This window comes from Myotis myotis, unplaced genomic scaffold, assembly GCF_014108235.1.
Source record: "Myotis myotis isolate mMyoMyo1 unplaced genomic scaffold, mMyoMyo1.p scaffold_m19_p_70, whole genome shotgun sequence".
Taxonomy (NCBI): domain Eukaryota; kingdom Metazoa; phylum Chordata; class Mammalia; order Chiroptera; family Vespertilionidae; genus Myotis; species Myotis myotis.
In genome coordinates this window covers 77,438-105,423 of record NW_023416380.1, presented here as the reverse complement: position 1 = coordinate 105,423, position 27,986 = coordinate 77,438, and the positions used below count along the sequence as shown (strand labels likewise).

Below are 27,986 nucleotides of genomic sequence, written 5' to 3'. Positions count from 1 at the left end.
CGGGGGGCGCGGGCGTCGGCGACCCCGGTGGCGGCGGCGGCGGCCGGGGGAAGCCGCGGGGCCGGTCATGCGGCTGCGGGGCCCGCGGCCCGGAGCGTCCGCCCAGCCCTGAGCGAGGTGAGCTGAGCGCGAGGGGAGGGTCCCGGAGGGAGGCGCGTGGCGGGGTGGGGGGTGGGGGGGCGCCCCTGGAGGTGACTGGGGGCCGGGGGTTGGAGCTCAAAGGGGCCTGGGTGGCTCTGGGGGCCGGCTTTCCGGAGGTCGGGACCTCCGAGTTCGGGAGGCGATGGGGGATGGAGGGACATTGGGCCTGGGGAACCGGAGGACGGGGTCCGAGGGTCCGGAGCGAGGCAACTCCACTCTTCGCGTCCGAGTCGTAGGGACCGTGGGCTCCGGGCAGGGCGCAGCCCAGGTCCTTGAGGGGGGCGGCCCTGGCGGAGAGGGCGGGAGGGAGGGCCTGGCCCGCTAAGAGCAGTACGTGAGTCTGGGAAAGGGTTCCCGGAAAGCGGGTATGTCCCCCCCAGAGGCTGGAAGGCGATGGAGTCAGGACTCGGGCTTGGAGGAGGGGACCCCGGAGACCCGAATGCGCGCGTCCTGGAGAGGCTGGGGAGAAGGAGCGGCCGGAGGCGCCGGGCCTGGGGGGAGGGTCCCCAAGGATGAGGCTGGCGGCTGGCGGAGAATGTAGAGTGAGGAGGAACTGGAGCAATGGAGGGGGCTGCTTCCAGGCGGGGAGCGAGCGGGGGGACCCCGAGCCGGGTCCCAGCCCGGGTCGGAGGAGCCGATGGGAGGAGCTGAGGTCAGCCACCTGGGCGCAGGCGGCCGGGGAAACTGGGTTTCGGAGCCTGGTTTCCGAGCCGAGCTGAGCTGAGCTGGCTAGACGAGGAGGAGAGAGGGGCTGGCGGTCAAGCCCGGAGCCATGGGACAGGGGGGATGGGAGGAAAGCTGGTCTGAGCTCCGCCAGACCGGATCCCCGAGTCCGCCAGGAGGCGGGGGGTGGGGTCGGGGCAGGTGGTGGTGGAAGTTGTCTGGGACCCCTCACTGGGGTGGGGCAGAGTTTCAAGGCTCCCGGCATAACGATGTTAAAAAGTGGGGGGGTCTCCAGTCTTGGTTGCATGGCCGGGACGTGTTGAGGGGCTCTTAACCTTCATAGTTCAAAAGATGATGGGGACTCTGGTACTCAGAGATGTAAAAGTCTCTGGCTGAGCTAGGATGGGGATCCCAGGGTGAGCCCCCCCCCCCCCCAAATCACGGGGTTGCCTAGTTTAGGGGAAAAAAGTCCGTGGTGGGGGCGAGGGTGGTGAATAATAAGGGATGAGGAGCATGCTCCTTGAATCTTCAGAGTCCTGATTGGAATTTGGGGGGGCCCAGCTATGAACTGGAGATCTCTTGTTTTGAGGATCCAGTGTTACGGGGATCAGAGTCCCAGGTTGGATGTTGAAGAGGGTCTGTAATTGGAAAGCCTTGCATGGGAAGTGGAGTCCAGAATCTCTAGTAGAGAATTCTGGGGTCTCGTGATGGGGGGGGGGGGGCGAAGGGAAGAGTGGGGCCCTGGACTTCCTGATTGGGGTGTTGAATTCAGAGCTCTGATCCTTGGTGTGGAGGGTCACTTGTTGGATTGGTGTGCTCTGGTTGGGGTGCTGAGTTGGGTGTGTGTGTGTGTGTGGGGGGGGGCGTTCCCTAGATCATGGTTTTGTCATTATGGAATCTCCATCCAAGTTTCTGGGTCCCAGGGTATGGGAACCCAGCAGCCTGGGATGGAGTTCCAGGACCCCAGGTCCAGGGGCCTGCCTGGATTTGAGGGTTGGGGGGGAATTCAGGTTCTGGGATATCAGATTGGGGCACCAGATTGAGGTCAAGATACAGGACCAGAGTTAGAAGGTCATGGGTGAAGTTCTTGGTGTTAGAATTGGGTCAAGAGATGAGTCTAAGAGTTTAAACTTAGGTGGAGGCCTCTACTCAAGGTCTTAGGTAGGCCTGAGGTCAAGGGCCTGAGGCCAGGGTATGGGGTGAGGGTCCTTGGTTGGTGACACGCTTGGGGGATTTCTGGTTTCTATTCAGAGACAGAATCCAAAAGAAAGGGGTCAGCAGATGGAGTCAAAATTGGGTGGCTTGAGTCAAGGTCTCTACACAGGTCACGCTGCTCAGCACCCAGTGCCCAAGTTTCAATACTCAGAGTCCCAGGTCCTGGCTCAGAGTTGAGGCCTCAGGCCCTTGTTGGAGTGTGGTTTTCAAGGTGTGTGGCTCGCACCAGGGCACAGAGTCAAGGCTGGGGGTGCGCGCCTGGCCCCAGGGCTGACGTGACTGATCGCTGTAATAGCTTCTGAGTCACAGGACCAGGCTCTGTCTGGTCTCATGTCTGTGGTTAAGGTCTTGGGTGAGCGCATGAGGTTTGGGTCGGAAGGCTTGGTTCTGGAGTTGAGAATCTAGAAACGGCATTTCTATAGGGTGTCCCAAAATTCACGCAAGATTTGAATTTTTCGTGAGCATTAACAACAACAACAACAAAAAATAAAAGCCTAATTTTACTTGGTTTATTGAATCAGATTCTAATATCTGTTGCCCTTTGATTTCAATCCCTTCAATTTGATAAGCATTACCAAGTGCCAATGATGGCCCAGGAGCAGGGACAATGAAGACCAATGAAGACCACGGCTTTGCGTATGTGCCAGCAAAGCCGTGGAGGCCATTTACCCGATGCGCTATTCCATACATAACCCTATACTGTATACTTTATGAATCAATAAAAAATTTACAATTTTTAATTATAAACCTTTGTTTTCTATCAAAATTACTTCTTGCGTGAATTTTGGGACACCCTTTAGTTGGAGTCATGATATTGGGCACCCACGTCTGGACACGTGGTTGGATTATGGTTGGAAATCTTATCCTGGAGTTGGGGGGAGGGGGTCTGGTGTGTGTTGGGGGGGTCTCTGATCAGGATCCAGACCCAGAGTACAAGTGACAAGTGCCAGGCTCAGGAAGGCCAGGCCTAGGAGTGAAGGTCAACATTGGGTGTCACTGGTTCAAATCCAGGGAGGACACAGAGGTCCAATGGGAGAGGGTTGGGGTTTGGTTGTGTCTGGCTGAGTCCGCGGTCCGTCCGGGGTGGCTGCCTGGGGGTGAGGAGTCTAGTGGGTCCCGCCGGACCTTCTCCAGGACAGCTTCCCTCCCCCAGGCCCCGCAGGGCGCCCCCCGCCGCTGAGGATGAGTCACTGCAGCAGCCGCGCCCTGACCCTGCTGAGCAGCGTGTTCGGTGCGTGCGGCCTGCTGCTGGTGGGCATCGCGGTCAGCACCGACTACTGGCTCTACATGGAGGAGGGCACGGTGCTGCCGCAGAACCAGACCACGGAGGTCAAGATGGCCCTGCACGCCGGCCTCTGGCGCGTCTGCTTCTTCGCAGGTACACACCTCACCGGCCCTCCGCTCGCCTGTCCCTGCCTGGCCTGGTGGGATCCCAGAGTTCTCTCTCTCTCTCTCTCTCTCTCTCTCTTTAAATATATTTTATTGATTTCTTACAGAGAGGAAGGGAGAGGGATAGAGAGTTAGAAACATCAATGAGAGAAACATCGACCAGCTGCCTCCTGCACACTCCCTACTGGGGATGTGCCTGCAACCAAGGTGCATGCCCTTGACTGGAATCGAACCTGGGACCCTTGAGTCCGCAGGACGACGCTCTATCCACTGAGCCAAACCAGTTAGGGCTCTCTCTCTTTTTAAAAAAGTGTAGATATAGATATAGATATAGATATAGATAGATATAGATATATAGATTTCACTGAGGAAGGGAGAGGGAGAGAGAGTTAGAAACATCAATGATGAGAGAGAATCATTGATTGGCTGCCTCCTGCACACCCCCTACTGGGGATGGAACCCGAAACCTGGGCATGTGCCCTTGATCAGAATCGAACCTGGGACCCTTGAGTCCACAAGCCGACGCTCTATCCACTGAGCCAAACCAGCTAGGGCTAAAAAATATATTTTTATTGATTTGAGAGAAAGAGAGAGAGAGAGAAACATAAATGAGAGGGAATCATTGATCGGCTGTCTCCTCTACGCCCCCTACTGGGGATCGAGTCCATAACCCAGGCATGTGCCCTGACCTGGAATCGAACCGTGACCTCCTGGTTCATAGGTCGACGCTCAACCACTGAGCCACGCCGGCCGGGCCATCCCATAGTTCTTTATTCTTCGTTCCATCTCTGGGTTCCAGAAATCCAGACACCCCTCCTGTTTCTGTCCTGGAGACTCGATTCCTCCCCCGAGACCCAATTCCAAGCCCTGTATGTCCTGCCTCCAGGAGCCCCAGTGCTCACACCATCTCCTGGTCCCTAACCCCCTGGGAACCGCAGTCTCCCCACCTCCCTTAGAGAGGTGGTCATCTAGGTTCAGAACTTGTCCCCTGGACAGCTCCAGTGCTGAATGGACAGGATAAAAAAAAAAACAAAATCCACGCCTCCCAACGATTACAGAGATGCCCTCTGCGAGGGATCTTGCCACCGCTGCCTGATTCTCTCTCGGGATCCAGGAGTCGTGGCCCACAGCCCCTCCTCACTTGGGACCTAGGGTTCCAGCCTTGTCCTCTCTCCATGGGGCTGGGCTCTCAGGCAGCCAAGAACAGGAGCCCCCAGGCCTCCCGCCCATCTCCTTCCCTAACCCTTGGGTTAAGCCGTCCCCAGCCCGAGGGTCTCCCCACTGTGCGTGGTGCCCCTGACTGCCTTTCCAGAGCTCAGGAACCTCTCATCCAGCCCTGCCCTCCTATCCTTCCCCCCCAGGTCGGGAGAAGGGTCGCTGCGTGGCCTCGGAATATTTTCTTGAACCGGAGATCAACTTGGTGACGGAAAACACGGAGAATATTCTGAGTGAGGGGAAGCGGGGGCCTGGGGAACAAGGGGGCAGGGTCCTGGGAGAAAGGGCAAGAGCAGGGGACGTGCCTGGGTAAGGAGGAGGGGTGGGAAAGGGGCGTGGCCTAGACAACGGGCGGGCGGGGCCAATGCAAAAGGGGTGGGGTCAAACCAAAGGGGGTGTGGCCTGGATGAAGGCCGCCAGTCAGCCCTGGAATTATCAGAAAGGGGAAGAGTCTGTGGAAAGGAGAGAAGCCACCCAAAGGGGTGAGGGGGATGGTGACGTTAGGGAGGTCATGGGGAATGGGGAGGTGTCCCCCCCAATTGCCCCCCTCACCCCCTGTCTCTCCCCTCCCCCAGAGACCGTGCGCACAGCCACCCCCTTCCCCATGGTCAGCCTCTTCCTCGTGTTCACCGCCTTCGTCATCAGCAACATCGGCCACATCCGCCCACAGAGGACCATTCTGGCCTTCGTTTCTGGAATCTTCTTCATCCTATCGGGTGAGCCCAAGGAAAGCATTTACGGGAGCTGGGGAGGGGGCGCTTTTTTAGGTTCTAGGTGGTTCCCTCCTGCACTAAGAAAGCCATTTCCTTGCTGTGTGTTCCTGGGGGAGTTGCAGAACCTCTCTGAGCCCCACTTTTCCTCTGGGAGGTGGAGAGAGCAGCGCCCATGTCACAGAGGCTGAAACTTAGCAGATGCTTATGAGATGCTCAGGGGGTACCAGGCTCTGATACTCAGGACCCTGTGAGGTAGACGCTATTAATAGACCCATTTCACAGATGAGAAAGCAAACACTGGGAGTGATGAGGTCATTTGCTCAGGGCCACACAGCCAGGGAGAGGCAGAGCTGGGCCTTTACTCCTGAGATTTCAGCAAGTCACAGATTACAGGGCTCTTTATGTCCGGTGCAACATTTTCTCTGAAAACTTTTCAAATAGAAAAGGCAAAAAATGTTGGAGCCACCACTTGAAGTCAATTATTACCCTATGATTAGATTTCATTTGTCCTGAATCTGTCCATCTATCTACTAGTATATTTCTACCCATCCATCAACCTTTCTCCTCCTCCTCCTCCTCCTTCTGATTATTATTATTATTAATTTAAAAATTATTGTTTTTAGAGAGAGATAGAGGAAGAAAGAGAGAGAGATTGATTTGTTCTGCCACTTATTTATGCATTCATTGGTTGATTCTTGTATGTGCCCTGACCGGGCATCGAACTTGCAACCTTGGTGTATCGGGCACGGTGCTCTAACCAACTGAGCTACCCAACCAGGGCTTTATCTCACTTTTTTTAAAAAAAAAAATGCGTTTCAAAGCGAGTTGCAGCATCGGTACACTTTGCCCTAAATACTTCCTTGTGCATGTCATTAGCTAGAATTCAATATGTGTCTCTAGTTCTTTCTCTTCCGAGCTAGGAGTGATTGCACGCCCTTCTCATAACATCTCTGCCCGGGAGTTATTATTAGCACTCGCTTAATAAAAACGGGGGTACTGAGGCCCGGAGTTGTGCAGGGAGTTGCCCAAGATTCCGGCATCAGCTGGTGCCTGAGGACTCGAGTGTGCTGAGGCTTGGAGGAGCGTCCTTCCTGGTGTCCCCTCTTCCCGATTGCAGCTGTTTGGTCTTCTCAGGTCAGGTCAGCCCAGGTCCCCTCAACTCTGTCACGTTTAACTCCCTCCATCTGGTCTACCTAACCCCAATCCATTCTGATTCAACTCTTCAGTTCCGTTCCAATGAATTCAACGTCATTAAACTCCATTCAGGTCCTTTTAACCCAGTTGATCTTTTACGAGCAAACCCTGTTGTTGGTCTCATTTCCATTCGGTCCCCGGGGGCCCCCATTCCGCTCCCCGTTTTGAGGTGCCTCTGCATATCAAGATGGGTTTTTTTGGATACCCCCTCCCCCATCCCCTTTCTGCTCCCCCAGCTCTCTCTAGTCTAGGCAAATCCTCCCTCGTGCCTCCAACGTGAACTGACGAGACTTTTTCCAGGGAAACCAGGGTGCCACACCTCTGTGCAAACTAGAATCACAGCATGTGGAGCCAGACACTGAGCTAAAATAAGACGCCTAGGCTGTCACCATCCCAGAGTGTCGGAGCGAAAGGGCTCATCATTTTTTTCAGATGGAAAAAAAAAAAAAGTGGCCTAGAGAGCGCGAGAAAGTGGGGCGTGGAAGTGTTCTTTAATCCGCCCAAGAGAAAGCCCCATTGTTTGCGGTTCACAGAGTTGGAAATAGCCGAGGAGACCTCGCTGCGTCCGGCAGTGGCCGGGCTGGGGTGAGAATGGAGGGTTTTCTCATCACAAAAGCCGTGCTTGCGCCAGTGCAGCAGGGCCCGACTTCCCAAGGTCAAGCTGAGGATCAATGATGCTGTCAGGGCTGGGAGTCAGGCCTCTGATGTAGCAACGGAGTCATTGGAAAGGCATTGAACTCTACTTCCTGACCTGGTTTCTCCAGGTCGTTTCATAGACTCTGACCTGTGCACCCACCGCAAGGGACCCATCGTGTACGTTCAAGGTGGTGGGGGTAGCGGCTGAAGGAGCCTGCTGCTGTGAACCCAGAGAGTCTGGGGTCCAAATCCCAACACTTCCTTTGTGTGTGCTACAGCCTTCCCTTGCGGAGCTGTTGAGAAAACAAATCGTGGCCAGGGGTCAGCAAACCTTTTATTTATTTGTTTATTTATTTAAAAAATATATTTTTATGGTTTCAGAGAGGAAGGTAGAAGGAGAGAGAGAGAGAAACAGCAATGATGAGAGAGAATCATGGATCAGCTGCCTCCCGCACGCCCCCCGACTGGGGATCGAGCCTGCAAACCCGGGCATGTGCCCTGACCTGGAATCGAACCCTGACCTTCTGGTTCATAGGTCGATGCTCAACCACTGAGCCACGCCAGCCGGGCTTATTTTTATTGTTATTGTTGAAAGTATGACATAGGTCCTCCCTTTCCCCCCATAAACCTCTTCCAGCCCTCGCCCGTCCTCCCCTCATCAAATTTAGATAGCAGATGTTTCAGACTTTGTGGGCCCTAGGGTTGTAGGGCCAAAGCACCCAGGGCAGTGGGCACAGCCCAGTTCCACGAATACTGTTACTTATGGACCCTAAGATTCAAAATTACTGTAATTTTCCTGGTTCACAAAATATTTTTTTAAATGTTTAACATTGAATTTATTAGCATTGGCTAATAAAATTATATAGGTTTCAGGGGTACAGTTCTCTAATGCATCACCTGTATATTGTATTGTGTGTTCACCACCCCAGACAATGGTATGGTGCTTACCAGAGAGAAAGGGAGCCAGGGCGGGGGGGGGGGGGGGCGAGTAGAGGGAGGTTGGAGTGAGTAAAGGGGGGATAAATGCTAATGGAATGAAATATTTTTTTCCTCCGCACCTTGAAATAGTGTAAAAACCAGGCTTAGCTCACAACCCGTACAGACACACACGGTGGGGCAAATCACTGTTTGCCAATTCCTGGCCTAGATCATAGCGTGAAGGGCCAACCTGGTGCCTGATCGATGACAATAACTACTGGACACGCGGTAGGTTTTTTACACACATGAATAGTCGTAGTAACAGCAACAAGCCTAATTATATACACTCTACTGAGTGCCATGGTTTGGGGAAGTTCTACGCGCTTTATGCAAATTAAGTTATCTCTCTTTCTTCGCCTGGCAAGGCAGACGTCATTATCATTCCCGTTTTCCAGTTGAGGAAACAGAAGCCATCAGAGGCTAAGTTGCTCCATCGGGGAAGCCGCACCACGGCACTCTCCTGCCCCAGGAGATCATAAAAACGAAGGTGATTTAAAAAGAGAGGAAAGGCCCTGGCCTGGCCGGTGTGGCTCAGTGGATGGAGCGTCGGCCTGCGGACTGACGTGTCCCGGGTTCGATTTTGGTCAGGGGCACATGCCAAGGTTTCGGGCTCAATCCCTGGTAGGGGCATGCAGGAGGCAGCCAGTCAATGATTCTCTCTCATCATTGATGCTTCTATTTCTCCCTCTCTGTAATCAATTAAAAAATATATATATATGTAATTAAAATGACAATAAAATAAAAAGAAAGGAAAGGATGGAAAATAGTACCGATATCTTAGATCTTAGAATGACATGATCTGGTCCAACCACCTCATGTTGCCAATGAGGAAACCAAGATGGAGAGAGAGAGAGAGAGAGAGAGGCCCTGTGGGGTTGGCATTCAGTCCTGGAAAAGGCAGTGCAAGTGTTGGGGCAGGAGAGGGAGAGGGACAGGGTCACACCGGGTGTTAAACACCCCTCAGGGCCTGTGTTGGGGATGGACTAGAAAATGGGAAACTGAGGAGGGGGCTTAAGCAGTGGCCGGAGCAACAGCAGATGAGGTTGGCGCTGAGCTGGGGCTGGGAGGATGAAGGGCTCTGAGAGAGAAGAATACCCACAGAAAAATCAATAGAACCAGGTGGCTGCCTGGGTTTGGTGGGTGAGAGACGGGGTGGGGAGTTAGAGTGGCATGGATTTCTTTCCTCCAGGTCATAAGAGGTGTGCTTCCCGGGCACGGCCCTTATGAACCCTTGACCCGCAAGAGCGCGTTCTATGCCCGTGCTCATGTATTCACTCATCAGACATCTACAGAGACCTCCTCCAGGCAGGCCCTGCACTGGGCACTGGAGACACGGCTGAATCCTAAACGACAGCCCGCATACGGCCACCCTCAGAACAGCCCCCAACCGCACGTCCGGCACAGCTAGTCTCTCGCCGCTGGCATCTTCAGTGCTTTGATGAGCTCCCATTGCACGTAGAATGCGCCCAAACTCCTCAGGCCGGCCTCCCCTGGTCAGATCTGTGACCTCAGATCTGTGACCTCATTTCCTAACCCACAGACACACCCTCCTTTGCTTATAACTTCAGCCGCACCGGCCTCCTGCTACTCCTTGAAAATGTACATCTCGCCCGTCTGACGTGGCTCCGTGGTTGAGCGTCAACCTGCGAACCAGGAGGTCACGGTTCCATTCCCGGTCAGGGCACAGGCCTGGGTTGCAGGCTCGATCCCCAGTAGAGGGCATTCAGGAGACACCCGATCGATGGTTCTCTTTCATCATGGATATTTCTATCTCCCTCTCCCTCTCCTCCCCCTCCCCCTCTCCCTCCCCCTCTCCCTCTCCCTCTCCCTCTCCCTCTCCCTCTCCCTCTCCCTCCCCCTCCCCCTCCCTCTCCCTCCTCCTCCCCCTCCCCCTCTCCCTCCCTCCCCCTCTCCCTCTCCCTCTCCCTCTCCCTCTCCCTCTCCCTCTCCCTCTCCCTCTCCCTCTCCCTCTCCCTCTCCCTCTCCCTCTCCCTCTCCCTTCCTTTCTCTGAAATAAATAAAAACATTAAAAAAGAAAAGAAAATGCACATCTCAGTCTCACCCAAGGACTTTTACACTCCTAGCCCTCCATACTCAAAGTCTTCCCCCTGACCCTCGAGTGAGGATTTTTGTTTTTTAAATATATTTTATTGATTTTAGAGAGGAAATGAGAAGGGGAGAGAGAAACATCAATGATGAGGGAGAATCATCGATTGGCTGCCTCCTGCACACCCCCCACTGGGGATCGAGCCCACAACCCAGGCATGTGCCCTTGGCTGGAATCGAACCCGGGACCCCCCAGTCCCCAGGCCGACGCTCTATCCATTGAGCCAAACCAGCCAGGGCGAGTGAGGATTTTTTAAAATAGATTTTTAGAGAGTGGAAGGGAGGGAGGGGGAGGAGAGAGAAAGAAACATCGATGTGAGAGAGACACATCAGTTGGTTGCCTCCCAAATGCGCCCTGACCTGGCCAGGGATCGAACTTGCAACCCAGGTATGTGCCCTTGACCGGGAATCGAACCGGTGACCCTTCCGTCTGCGGGCTGACGCGCGAACCACGGAGTGAAACCGCTCAGTGCCACTCCTTGTTTTATGTTTGTTTCTCAGCACGACTCCTACTGTGCCACGTCATCTTATTTGCTTTCTGTAAACTCCGAACACCAGGGACCTTTACAAATATCTGCCCAGCCCGGATGAGTTGCTCGTACACAGCACATACTGAAGGATTTGTAGGAGGGGAGAATGACAAGGGTCGCATGGAAAAGGGAAGATGCATTCGCCCCTCACAGTCGGGTGGTGGGGACGGCGGGAGTGACCAGGGTTCCAATAAGAGGCGACATCCAAGTGGATGATGCTGGAGGAATGAGGGGGGACTTTTTTAAGGGAAGAAAGAGAAGTAGGTGCCTTGTCCCAGGTGGAATTCACAGCATAAGAGAGAGAGACCCTAACAGTGGTTCTCAACCTTCCTAATGCCGTGACCCTTTAATACAGTTCCTCATGTCGTGGGGACCCCCAACCATAAAATTATTTTCGTTGCTACGTCATCACTGTAATGTTGCTACTGTTACGAATCGTCGTGTAAATATCTGATATGCGGGATGTATGTTCACTGTTACAAATTGAACATAATGAAAGCGTAGTGATTAATCAGAAAGACAAGATGTAGTTATCTATGTGTTTTCCGATGGTCTTAGGCGACCCCTGTGAAAGGGTCGTTCGACCCCCAGGTTGAGAACCGCTGCTAGGAAGAAGCAGTGAGGACGTAGGTGGACCCGCGAGGCGCTCTCCGTGGTGCTGAACCGCTATTGTTCTAAAGCCGGGGAGTCTCTATTGCGCTTGGAATGTCGGTGATTCCTGCCTATGGTGCCCTAAGAATTCTGGAACGGCTGCAGTGGAGGGGGTGGGGACAGAGTTGGGTTACAGAGAAAGGGAGGGAGAAGAGGAGGAAAGGAGGGGAATAAAGGGAGGGGGGGGAGAAGGTTACTTTTGCAGAACCAGAGCCACCGTGAAATGGCCAGGAAGGAGACAGAATGACAAGAATAAGCTACCTCCCGACCTTGTTTTTATTTAATCTTCAATGACTAAAATCTTTGTATTTGCCCATGTTTGTTTCCTTTCCATCAACCCCTGCTCCTGGCCCTCCTGGTGGAGAAGGTGTGTTCGTTAGAACCATAACGTGAAACATGCGACGTAAGGCGAGGCTGGCGGGGTTAGCGGGGATCGGCGCCTGGAGTGTCAGGCTGTGGGATGAAAACCTTTTTCTGTGGGTAGGAGGGAGCCCAGGGAGAGTTTGGGCAAGAAAGGGACAGAATCCAGTGCAGGCGTTAGGAAGAGCCGCTTTTTGAAACAGGGAGCTGATGCCCTAACCTGTGTGGCTCAGTGGATGGAGCGTCAGCCTGTGGACTCAAGGGTCCCAGGTTCGATTCCGGTCAAGGGCATGAACCTTGGTTGTGGGCACATCTCCAGCGGGGAGTGTGCAGGAGGCAGTTCATCGATGTTTCTATCTCATCAATGTTTCTAACTCTCTGTCCCTCTCCCTTCCTCTCTGTAAAAAATCAATAAAATATATTTAAAAAAAATAAAACAGGGAGCTGATGATTGGGGAGCAGTGGGTACAGGCATAGAGAATTAGCCTGAGCTGGTTCTGCGGACTTGGGTTTGCAAAGGGGGGGGGGGTTCTATTTTTTTTTATTTTTTTATGAGAGACTCAGGAAGTAAAATGGACAGGACTTGATGCCTGAGCATCTTTTTTATTGTTTATCTTCACCCAAGGATATTTTTTTCCCATTTATTTTTAGACAGAGTGGAAGGGGGAATAGAGAGAAAGAGAAAGAAAAAAAGAGAGAAAGATGTGAGAGAGATACATCCAATGGTTACCTCCTACATGGTAGTGGGGTGGTGGTGGGGCGGGGGGAATCGATCTGCAATCCAGATACATGTCCCCTTTGACTGGGAATTGAACCCTCAACCCTTGGGTGCATGGGCTGATGCTCTAACCACTGTACAACTCCGGCCAGGGCCCGAGCATCCTTGCTAGAGGAATCAAGATGACCCCCCCCCCCCCCCCGCGTCTGACTAGGGTACCTGATTGAGTGTGGTGTGCGGGCTCCCCTGTGATAATCCTTTCCTGTAAACCCGCTCATCTGTCAAGACTCACCTCAGCTGCCTTCCATCATGTGACACATCATGGGCCCCCTCTTTACGAACGTCAAAATTATGGGGTACCAGAAGTTCAGCGTGCTGTGAAAGGTCAGAAAGGATTAATTCTTGGAGGAGGCTGAGAGATGGTGGGAGTTAGAGTGGATTAAAAAGGGGAAGCAGCCTGGCCGGCGTGGCTCAGTGGTGAGCGTTGACCTATGAACCAGGAGGTCACAGTTTGATTTCCGATCAGGGCACGTGCCCGGGTTTCGGGCTCGATCCCCAGTGTGGGGCGTGCAGGGGGCAGCCGGTCGATGATTCTCTCTCATCATGGATGTTTCTATTTCTCTCTCTCCCTCTCCCTTCCTCTCTGAAATCAATACAAATATATTTTTTTAAAAAAGGGGGGAAGCAACTAGGAGCTTTGGCTGGCAGTTCCAGTTGCAAAGCAAGTACACCCATCCACTCGACTAGTAGTTTGTTATGTGCTGGGTCGTGTGCTAGTCGCTAGGAATGCAGTTGTGAACAAGGTAGGCTAGTTTCAAGCATCCCAGTGTGTGTGGGGGGGAGATGTGTGATGAAAACTTACAAGTAGGTGGAGAATGGAATGTCAGGGGTGGTAAGTGCGACAAAGTAAAATGAAGCAGGTCATGATTTTATCTCACCTCAGTCACTCTGATTTTTTAGTAAAAACTTCTAAAAAATCTATGGAATCGTGCCATGAACGCTGGTACACCATTTCCCACCTGGATCCTGCATTTTGTTAACGCTTTGCCATTTTCTCTCTCTCACTCCCTCTCTCTCTCTCTCTTCCTCCATCCTCCCCCCCCTTCTGCTACACACACATTTTTTTTTTAAATTTACCATTTGAAAGTAAGTTGCCAGCATCATGATGGTGTATCTCGAGACATTTTAGCTTGTGTCTCTAAGAGTAAAGACATGCTGCTGTATAACTAGAACTCCATGACCACACCCAGGAAGTTTACAGTCATTCCATCACCTAATGGATTCCGTTTTCAAACTGTCCCAGTGGTTTCAAGAATGCCTTTTCGCCCTGGCCGGGTAGCTGAGTTAGTTGGAGTGTCATCCCATATACCAAAAAGTTGTGGGCACATACCTAGGTTTCTGGTTCGATCTCCCATCGGGCCGTGTACGCGAGGCAACTGATTGAGGTTTCTCTCTCACATCGATGTTTCTCTCTCTCCTCCCTCCCCTTCCTCTTTCTCTAAAATCCATTTTTAAAAAGAGAGAGTTCTTAAAAAAAAAAAAAAGCCTTTTATAGCTTTCTCCCACAACCAGAATTTAATCCAAGTTCACACATAGTATTTGGTCAATGTCTCTTTTCGCCTAGCCTAGTTCTCCTACTATTTTATTTACGACGCTGACTTTTAGGAATGTAGTTCATTATGAAAACATAGAAAGAATAGTATAGAGAAATGCCACCACGTATCCTTCACGGAGTTGCAACAATGATCAACATATGGCGAGTCCTTTTTTTAAGCCACACTGCCATACCTCCCTTCTGCACTTCACCGCGTTATTTTAAAGCCAGCCTCGCGCCTGAAATCATCTCACCCACCAACCTGTCAGCGGCTCCCCGGGGAACGCGAGTTTTGTTATTTAACGCGGCCGTCACAGCGCCGTAATCGCGCCCAAACAATTAAGAATAGTTGCTTAATAGCATTTAATATCTAGCAAGCGTTCAGCGTCCCCGCCTGTCTCATAATGCCTTTTTTTTTTTTTTTTTTTTTACGGTTTCTTTGGTGTAAATTAGGATCCATGTTCCGCTTGTGTGTTCGGTGGATAGATCTCCGGAGCCTCTTTTATTTATTTATTTTGAAAAGCCTCACCCCGAGGATATTTTTTCCATTGATTTTCAGACGGAGTGGAAGGGAGGGAGGGAGGAGGAGGGGAGAGAGAGAGGGAGGAAAAAAAATCCACGTGAACGAGACACATGGATTGGTTGCCTCCCGCTTGCGCCCCCACTGGGGTCAGGGAGCAAACCCGTGACCGAGGTACCTGCCCTTGACCAGGAATTGAACCCGAGATCCTTTGGTCCATGGGCCAATGCTCTATCCATTGAGCCAACCCGGCCAGGGATCTGAGTCCTCTTTTAGTCCATACCAGCCCCGTTCCTGCTGTTTCCTCACCATTTGTTTGTTGAAGAAATCTGGCCGTCTGTTTTGTAGTATTCCCACCCTCTAGATTTTTCCAGTTGCGTCGCTGGGTCATGGATTAGTATGGCCATCGATCCCTGTGTTTTCCTGTAACACTGCTGTTAGTCAGGTCCAGTTTTGATTTTTTTTTTTAAATGCCCTTGATCGGAATCGAACCTGGGACCCTTCAGTCCACGGGCCGACGCTCTATCCACTGAGCCAAACCGGTTAGGGCCAGGTTTGATTTTTGTTGTTGTTAATCCTCACCTGAGGATATTTTTCCATTGCTTTTTTTTTTAAGAGAGAAGGGAGGACCCTGACCAGTTTGGCTCAGTGGCTAGAGCGTCGGCCTGCGGACTGAAGGGTCCCAGGTTCGATTCCGGTCAAGGGCATGTACCTTGGTTGCGGGCACATACCCAGTAGGGGGTGTGCAGGAGGCAGCTGATGGATGTTTCTCTCTCATCGATGTTTCTAACTCTCTATCCCTCTCCCTTCCTCTCTGTAAAAAATCAATAAAATATATTTAAAAAGAGAGAGAGAGAAGGGAGGGATTTAGGAGAGAGAGAGAGAGAGAGAGAGAGAGAGAGAGCACGAGTTGTGAGAGACATAGATTGGATGCCTCTTGCTGGGGAGGGGGGGTGAGGGAGGGAGAGGCAGGTAATGGAAATCTAGCTTACAACTGAGTACATGCCCTTGGCCGGATTTGAACCCGTGGCCCTTCAGTCCGCAGGCCAACGCTCTAATCACTGAGCCACACGAACCAGGGCTGATTTATTTATTTATTTATTGGGCGGGGGGGCAAACATACCTTATTTTTTAAAAATATATTATTTTATTTATTTTTTACGGAGAGGAAGGGAGAGGGATAGAGAGTGAGAAACTTCGATGAGAGAGAAACATCGATCAGCTGCCTTCTGCACATCTCCCTACTGGGGATGTGCCCGCAACCAAGGTACATGCCCTTGACCGGAATCGAACCCGGGACCCTTGAGTCCACAGGCTGACGCTCTATCCACTGAGCCAAACCGGTTAGGGCACCTTATTTTTTAATTATTGATTATTTATGGGTCTTAAAGACGACCATCACTTATTCTCACATGGTTTGACGAGGACTCTAGGCTGGGCTGGGTTTGGCGGCTCAGCTTCTCACCGCAGTTCTGTGTCGTCTCCCGGCAGCGTCTGTCATCCTCACCTGGGGGTGGGAACCGCGGCGAGGATGGAATTCAGGTGCTCACGTGACCCGAGATTCAGCCTGGAGGGGGCGACCCGGGCACGAACCACATTCCGAACCACATACCGTTAATTCCTCCACGATGAACGGTGTCTGTGAAGGGCTCTGTCGCTAGGTGGCGCTGCCCGCTCTGGCCGTCATTCATCATTCATCGTTCTCGGCTGGAATAGCCCTCATCTGGGATTGGCTGGAGGGGTTCCTCCTGGCATCGTCTCACTCCTTCCTCCCTCCCGGTGTTTCCTGTAACCAGGAAGCGATGTCTAGACCGGCTTAGATGGACGAGATTCGGGATAAACCTGTGTGGCAAGGAGATTCAGAGGAGCCGCGTTCGTCCTATTTTATTTATTTCTGGGGGTAGATCGTGTGTGTGTGTGTGTGGGGGGGGGGTATGGCGTTTGCACACTCGGTAGAGGGGGTGGCCGCCAGAGAAGGGACATTGAAAAGGGACATGTTTCTCTTTACGACGAATAAATGGTCTGCAGGTAGCACTTTGGCACTGTGAGGAAAAGTCCTGTTTGTGGATGCCTGTTTCTTTTTTTTTCTTCTTTTATATATATTTTATTGATTTTTTTACAGAGAGGAAGAGAGAGGGATAGAGAGTTAGAAACATCGATGAGAGAGAAACATCAACCAGCTGCCTCCTGCACAACTCCTACTGGGGATGTGCCCGCAACCAAGGTACATGCCCTTGGCCGGAATCGAATCTGGGACCCTTCAGTCCGCAGGCTGACGCTCTATCCACTGAGCCAAACCGGTTAGGGCGGATGCCTGCTTCTTAAAATGACAGTCGATGTACAATATTCTATGAGTTTCGGATGCTCAACCCTACGATTAGGCATTTTTCTAACCTGGGAAGTCATCACCTTTTATAAGTCTAGTCCCCACCTGGCACCATCCGTAGTTATGACAATACCAGAGGCCTGGTGCATGAAATTTGTGCAAGGGGCTCGGCCCTTGCAGCCGCCACTTCGTCCGGAAGGTCATCTGGAAGGATGTCCGGAAAGTTGTTCGGCTGTCCGGTCTAATTAGCATATTACCCTTTTATTATTATAGATTGTTGACTATATTCCCTGAGCTGTATTTTACATCCCCAGAACTGTTTTGTTACTACCAATTTGTATTTCTTTCTTTCTTTTTTTTTGTATTTCTTTTTTAAAAAAATATATTTTCATTGATATCAGAGAGGAAGGGAAAGGGAGAGAGAGATAGAAACATCAATGGAGAGAGAATCATTGATCAGCTGCCTCCTGCACGGCCCCTACTGGGGATCGAGCCCACAACTCGGGCATGGGCCCTTGACCGGAATCGAACCCGGGACCCTTCAGTCCACAGGCCGATGCTCAATCCACTGAGCCAAACCGGCCAGGGCACTACCAATTTGTATTTCTAAATCTTGGGAATACCTATTTAAAAAATTTGTATTTTGGAAATAATGTAAACCTGCAGAAAAGTTGCAGAAATAATGCAATAAACTCATATATACAGTATCCTTCACCTAAACCAATGTTTAACATACTGATGCGTTTGCCTTTATCTGTCTATCTCCATCCATCATCCATCCATTCATCATTCATCTATATCGAATTACTATTTATCTATACCAGTGATGGCGAACCTTTTGAGCTCGGCGTGTCAGCATTTTGAAAAACCCTAACTTCACTCTGGTGCCGTGTCACGTATAGAAATTTTTTGATATTTGCAACCATAGTAAAACAAAGACTTATGTTTTTGAGATTTATTTTATATATTTACATGCCATTTAACAAAGAAACATCAACCAAAAAAATGAGTTCATAGGTTCGCCATCGCTGATCTATACCTACCTATTCAAGTATCATCAGTGCCTCTCACCTGTTTTATCTATGTTGTATTGATCTACTGATATCTATTTGTCATGTATTCATATCATCTATGCATCTGTCCATCTGTACAACCAGTCGCACATAAATTGCAAACACTTCACCCCTAAACCCCTTAGCAACTGCCTCCCTCCCATGAACAAATGCCCTTCCTTTTCTAGCCACGGTGCAATAACCGAGGTCGGGAAGTCTACCCTTTATACGAAACCATTGCCAACACACGGTCCGTATTCCAATCTCGCCAGTCGTCCCAGTGCTGTCTGTTACCCTCTTTTCCCCTCCGGACTCGGGATCCAACCTAAGGGCACGCTTTGTATTTCCTGCTGGTGTCTCTTTCGTCTCCTTTCTTTCTCTCTTTTTTCTTATCTTTTCTTCAGTGTAAACTTTTTCTATTTAGCGTTAGGCAGCTGGACTCAGGTTAGATGATCCCAGTGTCGTTGGCAACGTCCAAGGCATCATCATCAGGAGCCAGTCGACCATAAGCTTTCTTCTCGCCATCAGGCCTGACCTGGTATTTGACCTTGGCATTTGACCTTGGCCGTGTCAATGTCACAGAGCTTCCTCACAGCCTGTCTGACCTGGTGCTTGTTGGCCTTGACATCCACTGTGAACACAAGTGTGTTGCTGTCTCCTGTCTTCTCCCCGGCTGACTCGGTGGTCGGGGGAATGGGATGGCGGCACAGTGGGCAGGCTTGTTTCTCCTGGGGGCGCTCTTCCGAGGTGTGGTGAGCCAGCACGGCCATGGCATACTCAACCTTATGTGCCGTGCCAGCTCAGCCTGGGTCAGTGACCCTGAGAGGGGGTGGTGAAGGATGGAAAAAAGACAGACAAGAGCCGAAACCGGTTTGGCTCAGTGGATAGAGCGTTGGTCTGCGGACTGAAAGGTCCCGGGTTCGATTCCGGTCAAGGGCATGTATCTGGGTTGTGGGCATATCCCCAGTGGGGGATGTGCAGGAGGCAGCTGATCGATGTTTCTAACTCTCTATCTCTCTCCCTTCCTCTCTGTAAAAAATCAATAAAATATATATATTTTTGAAAAAGACAGACAAGAGAAGAAAGCTGGGTCTGGGTGGGACGCTGCTCCCGGATGGAGAGACAGCGCCACGGACTACAAGCCGTGTCTTTATTTTTTTTTGGAACTGGACTGGGCTGGAACCTGGGACCCTTGAGTCTGCAGGCGGACGCTCTATCCACTGAGCCAAACGGGTTAGGGCCGTGCCTTTATTTTATAGCAGATTCCACCAGGCAAAGTAAGGGCGTGATCAAGATGTTTACAACCTTCTGGTGGGTTTCAATCCCACTCAGTTATATGCACCTGAACTCTATCGAGCCCACATCACTCAGGCATGTGGGGCCACGTGTTAGGACCACAGGTTCAAGCTCACAACCACAGCTGTTGGCTATCGCTGTGCTGGGAGGGCCCTGCCCCCCAAGCTGGGACTTGCACGTGGCCACGAGGGGACTGTGCCCTCTCATCAGTCCGAGGCTTGACCCTGTCCAAACCCTGTCGCCGCTCTCCACACCAAGGCTGTTAGGCGGCCTCCGGGGCCTCAGTGCCTTTGGCCGCCGGAAGGTGGGTGGCCTGTCGGTCTTCGTTTCCTTGTGGCCGTGGATGCCTTTCAGCGCCGCTTTCTTTGCTTGTTAGCTTTCGGCACCATCTTCTTGAAAAGGCTCTTTTGTCTCCTTTCGTCTTTGGTGGAGTTCCTGTGCGTTTAAAGAAACAACGATCTTTCATGCCCACTCTCTTTGAAGGGTGCGGCCGGCTGTGTTGTAGGGTGATGCCCCAGTTTCCTGGGGAGCGGATTCGGGTTACACATTTTCAGCAGGAGCGCTGCGGGGCGGCGGTCGTGGGGGCAGCCGCGCGTTCCTGGTGATGCCAGCTCCCACCCCCAGGTGGAGGGGGTGTGGGGCAGGCTCCTTGGCAAGGGAGGGAGTTCCTATGGCTCCGAAGGTTGCAACTGGAGTTTTCTAACTCTGTGCAAAGAATTACTTTTTTGTTGATGTTGTTAATCCTCACTCAAGGATATTTTTTCCATTGATTTCTTTTTTGTATTTTATTTCAGAGAGGAAGGGAGAGAGAGAGAGAGATAGAAACATCCATGATGAGAGAGAATCATGGATCGGCTGCCTCCTGCACGCCCCACACTGGGGATCGAGCCAAAACCCAGGCATGTGCCCTGACCGGGAATCGAACCATTGACCTCCTGGTTCATAGGTTGATGCTCAATCACTGAGCCATGCCGGCTGGCTGGGCTTCCATTGATTTTTAGAGAGAGTAGAAGGGAGGGAGGGAGAGAGAGGAAGAGAGAGAGAGAGAGAGAAACGTCAATGCAACAGCGACACATCAATTGGTTGCCTCCCACAGGTGCCTCACCTGGGGCTGGGGATCGAACCTGCAACCCAGGTACGTGCCTGACCAGGGATGGAACCCCGGCCCTTTGGTGCTTGGGCTGATGCCCTAACCATCGAGCACTCCAGCTGGGGCACCATTACCTTTATTATTCATTTAATACTCAAATCCTCCCCAGTCGGGGTGTCAGGAACCTCCTTCAAACTAGTTCCTGTGTTCTCATTTGACATGCACCCCTCTTTTTCTTTTTTTTTCAGCACTTTCCTACTCTGTGACATGAGTACACTTTGATGTCACTTTTGTGGGCTTCAAATCAGAGATTTCTTCTGGGAGCCCTCGGTCCTTACAGAGTGGAGGGTGATAGTAGAGACCAAAATCCGGGTGTTAGGTGCCCTCATAGCTGCTGAGGTGTCGCTGCTTCTGGAATCCGTCAGGACACAAAGCTGGGAAAGGGTGTCTGTTTGTAAAATAGGAGCGTAGACAGCACCTGGACCCCCAAGGGTTCTCCTTTGCTGTACCCCCTTCTGAGGTGTATCTTCTTTCTTTCAGAGAAAGCAAAGAATGCTAGCTCCCCACACATCAATGTATTTACACACTTGCTCAACCCTGCAATGTGCACAGAATAATTTCAGAACTGTTACCCCTAGGCCACTCCCAACGAGAAACCCTGTTACGTGGGGTTCATGGTTTCTTTGCAGGCCGTCCTGTCTTTGGACGGAGATATAGAATCAAAACTCTCTCTCTATTTATGTTATTGGATCACTACTTTCTCCATCCTGTGGTTGGACTCGTTAGATGTGCATTCGGTTTTGCTTATGTGTGTTCATACTCGATGTTAGTTTTCCCCATCCTTGTTGAATTTGTCTTTTGGACACATAAAACATCGGCCTCTCATTCCGAAGCTCCAAGTTCAAAGGAGTGTCACTTCCTCCCTCTGGCTTCCTTCCTGCTCTCACCTGCCCCCTGCAGGTCGTCAGCTGCATTTGTTTTCCTTTTTCTTGCCTCTTTCCACAAAAAAACATGTGCATACATGTGTCCTAATGTACCCTTCTTTTTAAAAAATATATATTTTTATTGATTTCATAGAGGAAGGGAGAGGGAGAGAAAGATAGATAAAACATCAATGATGGGAGAGAATCCTCGATTGGCTGCCTCTGCACGCCCCACCCTGGGGATCAAGCCCACAACCCCAGCATGTGTCCTGACTGGGAATCGAACCATGACCTTCTGGTTCATAGGTCGACACTCAACCACTGAGCCACACAGGCCAGGCTGTACCCTTCTTTTTTGCTTAAAAGTAGCATCTGGTATATTTCTTATACATCCCCCTCCCCTTTTTAAATTTTTTTTTTTTTTTTTATGATTTCAGAGAGGAAGGGAGAGGGAGAGAGAGATAGAAACATCAATGCTGAAAGAGAATCATTGATCGGCTGCCTCCTGCATGGCCCCCATTGGGGATCAAGCCCGCAACCCGGGTATGTGCCCTTGACTGAAATTGAACCTGGGACCCTTCTTCAGTCCACAGGCAGGCTGATGCTCTATCTATCCACTGAGAAAAACCAGCTAGGGCCCCCTCCCTTTTTTTTTTTTTTTACTTAGTGATATAGTCTGAACTATCACAGAATTCCATCCTATATCGGTTCACAGAGCTCACCCTCCTTCTCATTGCACGGTGGCTCAGGACTCTGTTGGGTGATGTTTTATGGATTAGTTCATGAATCTAGGGCCTCTGGGCTGTTTCTGATACTTTGCCACCATGAGCCACTGCTGCAGTGGATTAACTTGTGCCTGTGAGCTTTCCTATCGCTGCACAGGTATCTTGAGGGTAAATTCCTGGCAGTGAAATTGCTGGGTTAAAGGATAAATACCTCTGTCGTTTTGTTCGTTGTGGTCAGCCTCCCCTCCATAGGGGCCGGGTCCTTCTGCATCCCCACCAGCGACACAGACGAGCATCCGTTCCCTGGGCTTCGCCAGAAGGAAATGCTGTGATGCTTTTAAACATTGGATGATCTGATACATGAGATGTTACCCCTCGTCGTTTTCATCTGCATTTCTCTTTCTTTGAGTGGGAGGGCATTTTTAAAAAATATATATTTTATTGATTTTTTTTTACAGAGAGGAAGGGAGAAGGAGAGAGTTAGAAACACCGATGAGAGAGAAACATCGATCAGCTGCCTCCTGCACATCTCCTACTGGGGACATGCCTGCAACCAAGGTACATGCCCTTGACCGGAATCGAACCCGGGACCCTTCAGTCCGCAGGCCGATGCGCTATCCACTGAGCCAAGCCTGTTAGGGCTGGGAGAGCATTTTGTTTGTTTTTTTAAACTGGGAGATCATAAAAGACCTTTCTAAAAAAGTGATAAGGCCCTAGCTGGCTTGGCTCAGTGGATAGAGCGTCAGCCTGTGGACTGAAGGGCTGCGGGTTCAATTCCAGTCAAGGGCACATGCCCTGGTTCCAGTGGGGGGTATGCAGGAGGCAGCCGATCAATGATTCTCTCTCAACATTGATGTCTCTCTCTCTCTCCCTTCCTCTCTGAAATCAATAAAAATATATTTTAAAAAATAATAAAGTGATAAAGAAGAAGATAGTTAAATGAAGTGACAGGTGCAGGGGAGAGGAATCAGGGGAGAGAATAGCAAGTGCAAAGGTTCTGAGGCAGAAGTGAGCTTGATGTGTTCAAGGAAGAATGAGGAATCTTGTGGCCAAGCAGAGGTAGCAAAGGGGGACTGACCAGGGATGAGTCTGTGGACACCGGACCATTAGGCATCCTAGTTTCGGGGTCAGGGGCGTTTTTCTGTAGAGGAGCCAGATAATAAAAATTTCCGGCGTTACCGGCCGCACCGTCTCTGTTGCACCTACTTCACTTTGCCACGACAGCCACAGGCAATGTGTCAATAAGCTGGCTGGGTTCCAGTAACATTTTACTTACGGGCCCGGAAACTTGAAATGCACAGACTTTGAAATCTGAGATGCTATCATTCACATAACCTAGAGTCCATATAATTCTGTGGGGGTTTTTTTTCTCTCTCACGGAATTCACAAGGCTGTGCAACCATCTCTATTACCTAATTTCTTAACATTTTCCTCACCCCCCGCCAAAGACACTTCGCACCCTTTAACAGCCAGTCAAAGTCCCCCTCCAGCCCATTCCCTGGCAACCACTAATCTACGTTCTGTCTCTACGGATGTGCCTCTTTTGGACATCTATATGTATAAAAGCCGAATATGCAAATTGTCCCCTCCCGGGGAGTTCCACTGGGAGTCGGGGAGTTCGATCGTTCGCTATGACGTGCGCTGACCACTAGGGGGTGGCGCGGAACGGAGGAAGGCGACTGTTAGCAAGAAAGTTCATCTTTAGGAAGTGATATTGCCTCTTAGAAATTCTCAACCCAGACCCCTCTCTCTTCTCCACCTTCCTCATGCCCCTCTATTTCCTCATCTGAAAATGGACATAAAAATGGTACCCATGTGAAAGGGCTGGTGTGAGGTTTGAATGAGTGGATGTATGTATGACACTGAGAATGAACGGTGCCTGGCACAGAACAAGACCTATGTAAGCAGTTGCTATTATTATTATTATTATTATTATTATTATTATTATTAATATTACTAGAGGCCCGGTGCACGAATTCGTGCATGGGTGGGGTCCCTGGGCCTGGCCAGCGATCAGGGCTGATTGGGGCCTGGGGCTGGGCTGATCAGGGCCTGCTGGCCTGGGAGAGGGACGAGGGAAGGGACTGCGGGAGGTTGGCCGGCCGGCTGAGGGGAGGGACCGGCCAGGGAGAGGGGCTGCAGGAGGTTGGCCGGCATGGGGAGGGATCAGGGGAGGTTGGCTGTGGGAGCACACTGACCACCAGGGGGCAGCTCCTACATTGAGCGTCTGCCCCTCGTGGTCAGTGCATGTCATAGCAACTGGTTGACCGGTCATTCTGGTTGTTCGGTCATAAGGCCACTTAGGCTTTTATATATAGAGATTATTGATATTGTTGCTATTATCCATACAGCCTCAGCTCAGGCCTCCTCCTCCTCCCCCTGGAATGTAAATCTCCAGTAGTTTCCCCTCCAGTCTCTTCCCAGAAACAACCAGCCCCCAAAGGACCTTCTAGCGCTCCAATCTGGCCCCGTCTTCCTTCTGCTCCAGACTTTCCATGGCTCCCGAGTGCCCTGGGCATCAAGGCCGAGCCCCCCAGCCTGGCATGCGAGGATCATGGTGGTTGGGTCTCTGCCCCCTTCTCCGGCCTCATTTTTGGCGGCTGTGGCCCAATGTTGTAGTCACATGCTCAGCCTTTGCCCTGCTGGTCCCTCCGCCCAGAGTGGTATAATGGAGACTCTTATTCTTCCCTGGGCCTCATGCTGTAGGACCTGAACAAGTACCATTCCTCCAGGAAGCTGTCCCTGGTCCCCCCTGCCCCTGCCCCTGCCTGTTGACCCACGGCCATATCTGCCTTCCCCAATTACATTGTGAGCTTCTGGACACAAGTTTTGGGTGAGGGAGAAGGAGGAGGACTCATCTCCCACATCCCTGCACCCAGCCAAGGCCCAGCACACAAGGGGCTTAAAAAGATAGACATTAGCCCTGGCCGGTTTGGCTCAGTGGATAGAGCATCGACCTGCAGACTCAAGGGTCCTGAGTTCGATTCCAGTCAAGGGCACATGCCCGGGTGGCGGGCTCGATCCCCAGTGGGGGGCGTGCAGGAGGCAGCCGATCAATGATTCTCTCTCATCATTGATGTTTCTATCTCTCTTCCTCTCTCTTCCTCTCTGAAATCAATAAAAATATATTTAAAAAAAAATAGACATTAGACCAGGCCAGAATAGGGAGGCGAGGGAGAGAGCTGCGGTGGGAGGGGGAGGGCCCGGCTGGGGGAAGGGGTCCACTGCTGGTGGACCAAGGGCACCCCTCTGCTCCCCAGGCCTCTCCTTGGTGGTGGGCTTGGTCCTGTACATCTCCAGCATCAATGACGAGGTCATGAACAGGCCCAGCAGCTCGGAGCAGTACTTCCACTATCGCTACGGGTGGTCTTTTGCCTTCGCCGCTTCCTCCTTCCTTCTCAAAGAGGTGATGTCTCAGGGCCCTCAGGAGAGTTTTGAATGGGGAGGGCTCTTGGGGGCCTGATTCCTGGGTCCAGGAGGCAGAGGAGACTGGGGGCGAGGGCTGGATGAAGGGTGGTGGCTGAGGAGCTAGCCCCTGGGAGGGGGCTGGGGACCTGACTCCCGTTTCCTGGGGGAGGAGAGGGGCTGGGGACCTAAACTCCTGGGTCCTGTGGGGGGAGAGGGGCTGGGGACCCAGACTCCCGGGGACCTGGGGGAGGAGGGGGTAGGGGGTTGGACTCCTGGATCCTGGAGGAGGAGTGGGGTGAGGACCCAGACTCCCAAGGTCCTGGGGGAGGAGGGGCTGGGGGCCTGGACTTCTGGGTCTGAGGGAGGAGGGGCTGGGGCCTGGACTTCTGGGTCTGAGGGAGGAGGGGCTGGGGCCTGGGCTCCTGGGTCTGAGGGAGGAGGGGCTGGGGGCCTGGGCTCCTGGGTCCTGGGGGTCTGAGCCTGGCCCGGCCCCTGGGACTGACCCCGCCTCGCCGCAGGGGGCTGGCGTGATGTCCGTGTACTTGTTCACCAAGCGCTACGCGGAGGAGGAGATGTACCGCCCGCACCCCGCCTTCTACCGCCCGCGCCTCAGCGACTGCTCCGACTACTCGGGCCAGTTCCTGCAGCCGGAGTCCTGGCGCCGCGGCCGCAGCCCCTCCGACATCTCCAGCGACGTGTCCATCCAGATGACGCAGAACTACCCTCCCGCCATCAAGTACCCGGACCACCTGCACATCTCCACCTCGCCCTGCTGAGCGCGCCCCGCGGAGCCCCCTCCTCCGCCCCGAGGCCTCCCCGCGGCGCAGCTCCCCGGCTCCCGGGAGGAGGCTGCTCACGCGGTGGCCCCGCCCCCTCATCAGTGACCACGCCCATCACCATAGCCCCGCCTCTCCTTTTCAATAGCCCCGCCTTTCCTGGCCGTTCCACGCCATTGGGCCCGTCACTTCAAATGGCCCCTCAACCAGTGACCACGCCCATCACCATAGCCCCGCCTCTTCTTTTCAATAGCCCCTCCTTTCCTGGCCGTTCCACGCCATTGGGCCCGTCACTTCAAATGGCCCCTCAACCAGTGACCACGCCCATCACCATAGCCCCGCCTTCTCTTTTCAACAGCCCCTCCTCCCATAGCCCCGCCCCTTTCCCGGCCGTTCCACGCCATTGGGCCCCTCACTTCACATGACCCCGCCCCCTCTCCCTGAAGCCACGCCCCTTCGCGGGCCCCGCCTTCCCAGCCTAGTCCATCCTCCTGGGTTGCACCACTCAGGTGCCCACCTTCACAAAGGGGCGCTGGGCTGGAGATGGGGTCCGGCAGCCGCCAGGAATGCCAACCATCCTCTTCTCCCTGCTGCCCCTCGTTGTCTGTTTTCAGGCCCTGTCTCACCACCCTCCCCGCCCCCCCGATCTTGGGGGTCCTTGTGTGCAGGGAGGGGCCTCTTTGCTTCGCCCACACGCGGGGTGAGCGGGGTCTGGAAGCGGTGGGTCGGGTTCCTCCTGTCTCCCCCACATTTCTCTGCTCCCCGGGGAGGCCCCCTTCCTCGCGGCCTCCTGGGGGCCCCCTGCCTCTGTGGGCGCCGTCTAACTAGTGTTCCCGCTTTCTCTGCTGCCCTTCGCTTATCTTTCCTCTTCCTCCTCTAACTCGGTCTCCTTCCTTTCCACCCCTGGGCGCCCCCAGCCCTGCACACCGCGCAGGATGGAGACCTGCGCCCGCCTCTGCCCCCTCGAGGCCCCGTCGGGGGAGGGAGAGACAGTAGCGGGGGTCGACACCCCCCAAACCTCGAAGTCTTCCATTTTTCTGGCACCTATTTACCCCCTTCCCCCCAGCCCCCTCCATCAATGAAGTTCCCCTTCCCATCTCAGACCCCAAACTCTGGCCTCTTTCAAGGGTCCGTCCTCCCCCTTGGACAGATTTTGGGGGGGTGTCCCAGAAATTCGTCCACCCCCCCTTATGAGGGGAGGAGGGGCGAGGTAGCACAGTGTTGTACACGGAAGCAGAAAGGCCCCGGGGTGGGGGGGGGGGAGGCCGGGGAGGGACGGGGCTTTTAGTTTGCATCTTAGGGGGGAGGGGGGCGGGGGGACCCAAGCAGTTAACTTGTCTTTACGCAGCGATTTTTAACGAGGCTGGGGGGGGAGGGGGGCTGTGGGGGTGGGGGCGGGTGGGTGGGGGGCCCGGCTCTGTTATTTACCGTGTATCATATGTAAATACCAAACAGAAACTTCAATAAACTTTATTTCAAACACGTCTCTGCCTGCCCAGGGGGCGGGGCCTCTACCCCCGGGGTCAGGGAATCAGGTTAGATTCGCGTTCGTCAAACAGCTTAATCGGCAATCATTACGAACAGCGGGACTTGATAAAACAGGTAGGTCAGCAAAGGGCACGGGTCAGGGTCAATAAAAATGAGCTCCTGGGATTGCTCTGCCCACGGACAAGCGTGAGCAGTCATTGCACACCTATTATGTGTGAGCTCACACTTTCCTCTCCGGCAGGAGCTCGAGAGGCTCCCAGCAGCCTGGGGTGGGATTTA

At 52.5% G+C, this 27,986-nt stretch overlaps 1 protein-coding gene across 1 annotated transcript; it reads left to right on the top strand.

Moving 5' to 3' along the window:
• Nucleotides 1-2: 2 nt before the first annotated feature.
• On the top strand, nt 3-27,460 carry CACNG7 (calcium voltage-gated channel auxiliary subunit gamma 7). Its single transcript, XM_036318507.1, has 6 exons — nt 3-117; nt 3,173-3,397; nt 4,770-4,856; nt 5,199-5,339; nt 25,296-25,441; nt 25,962-27,460. The coding sequence occupies exons 2-6, from the start codon at nt 3,202-3,204 to the stop codon at nt 26,217-26,219; spliced, it is 828 nt and encodes a 275-aa protein (XP_036174400.1). The 5' UTR covers nt 3-117; nt 3,173-3,201; the 3' UTR covers nt 26,220-27,460.
• Nucleotides 27,461-27,986: the final 526 nt, after the last annotated feature.

Excerpts from the sequence above, each read along its gene's own strand:
- CACNG7 (XM_036318507.1), top strand. The coding sequence starts at position 3,202 with ATGAGTCACTGCAGCAGCCGCGCCCTGACCCTGCTGAGCAGCGTGTTC. Across the intron at positions 4,857-5,198 it reads AAACACGGAGAATATTCTGA|AGACCGTGCGCACAGCCACC; the intron begins GTGAGGGGAAGC and ends CCCCTCCCCCAG. Across the intron at positions 25,442-25,961 it reads CCTCCTTCCTTCTCAAAGAG|GGGGCTGGCGTGATGTCCGT; the intron begins GTGATGTCTCAG and ends GCCTCGCCGCAG.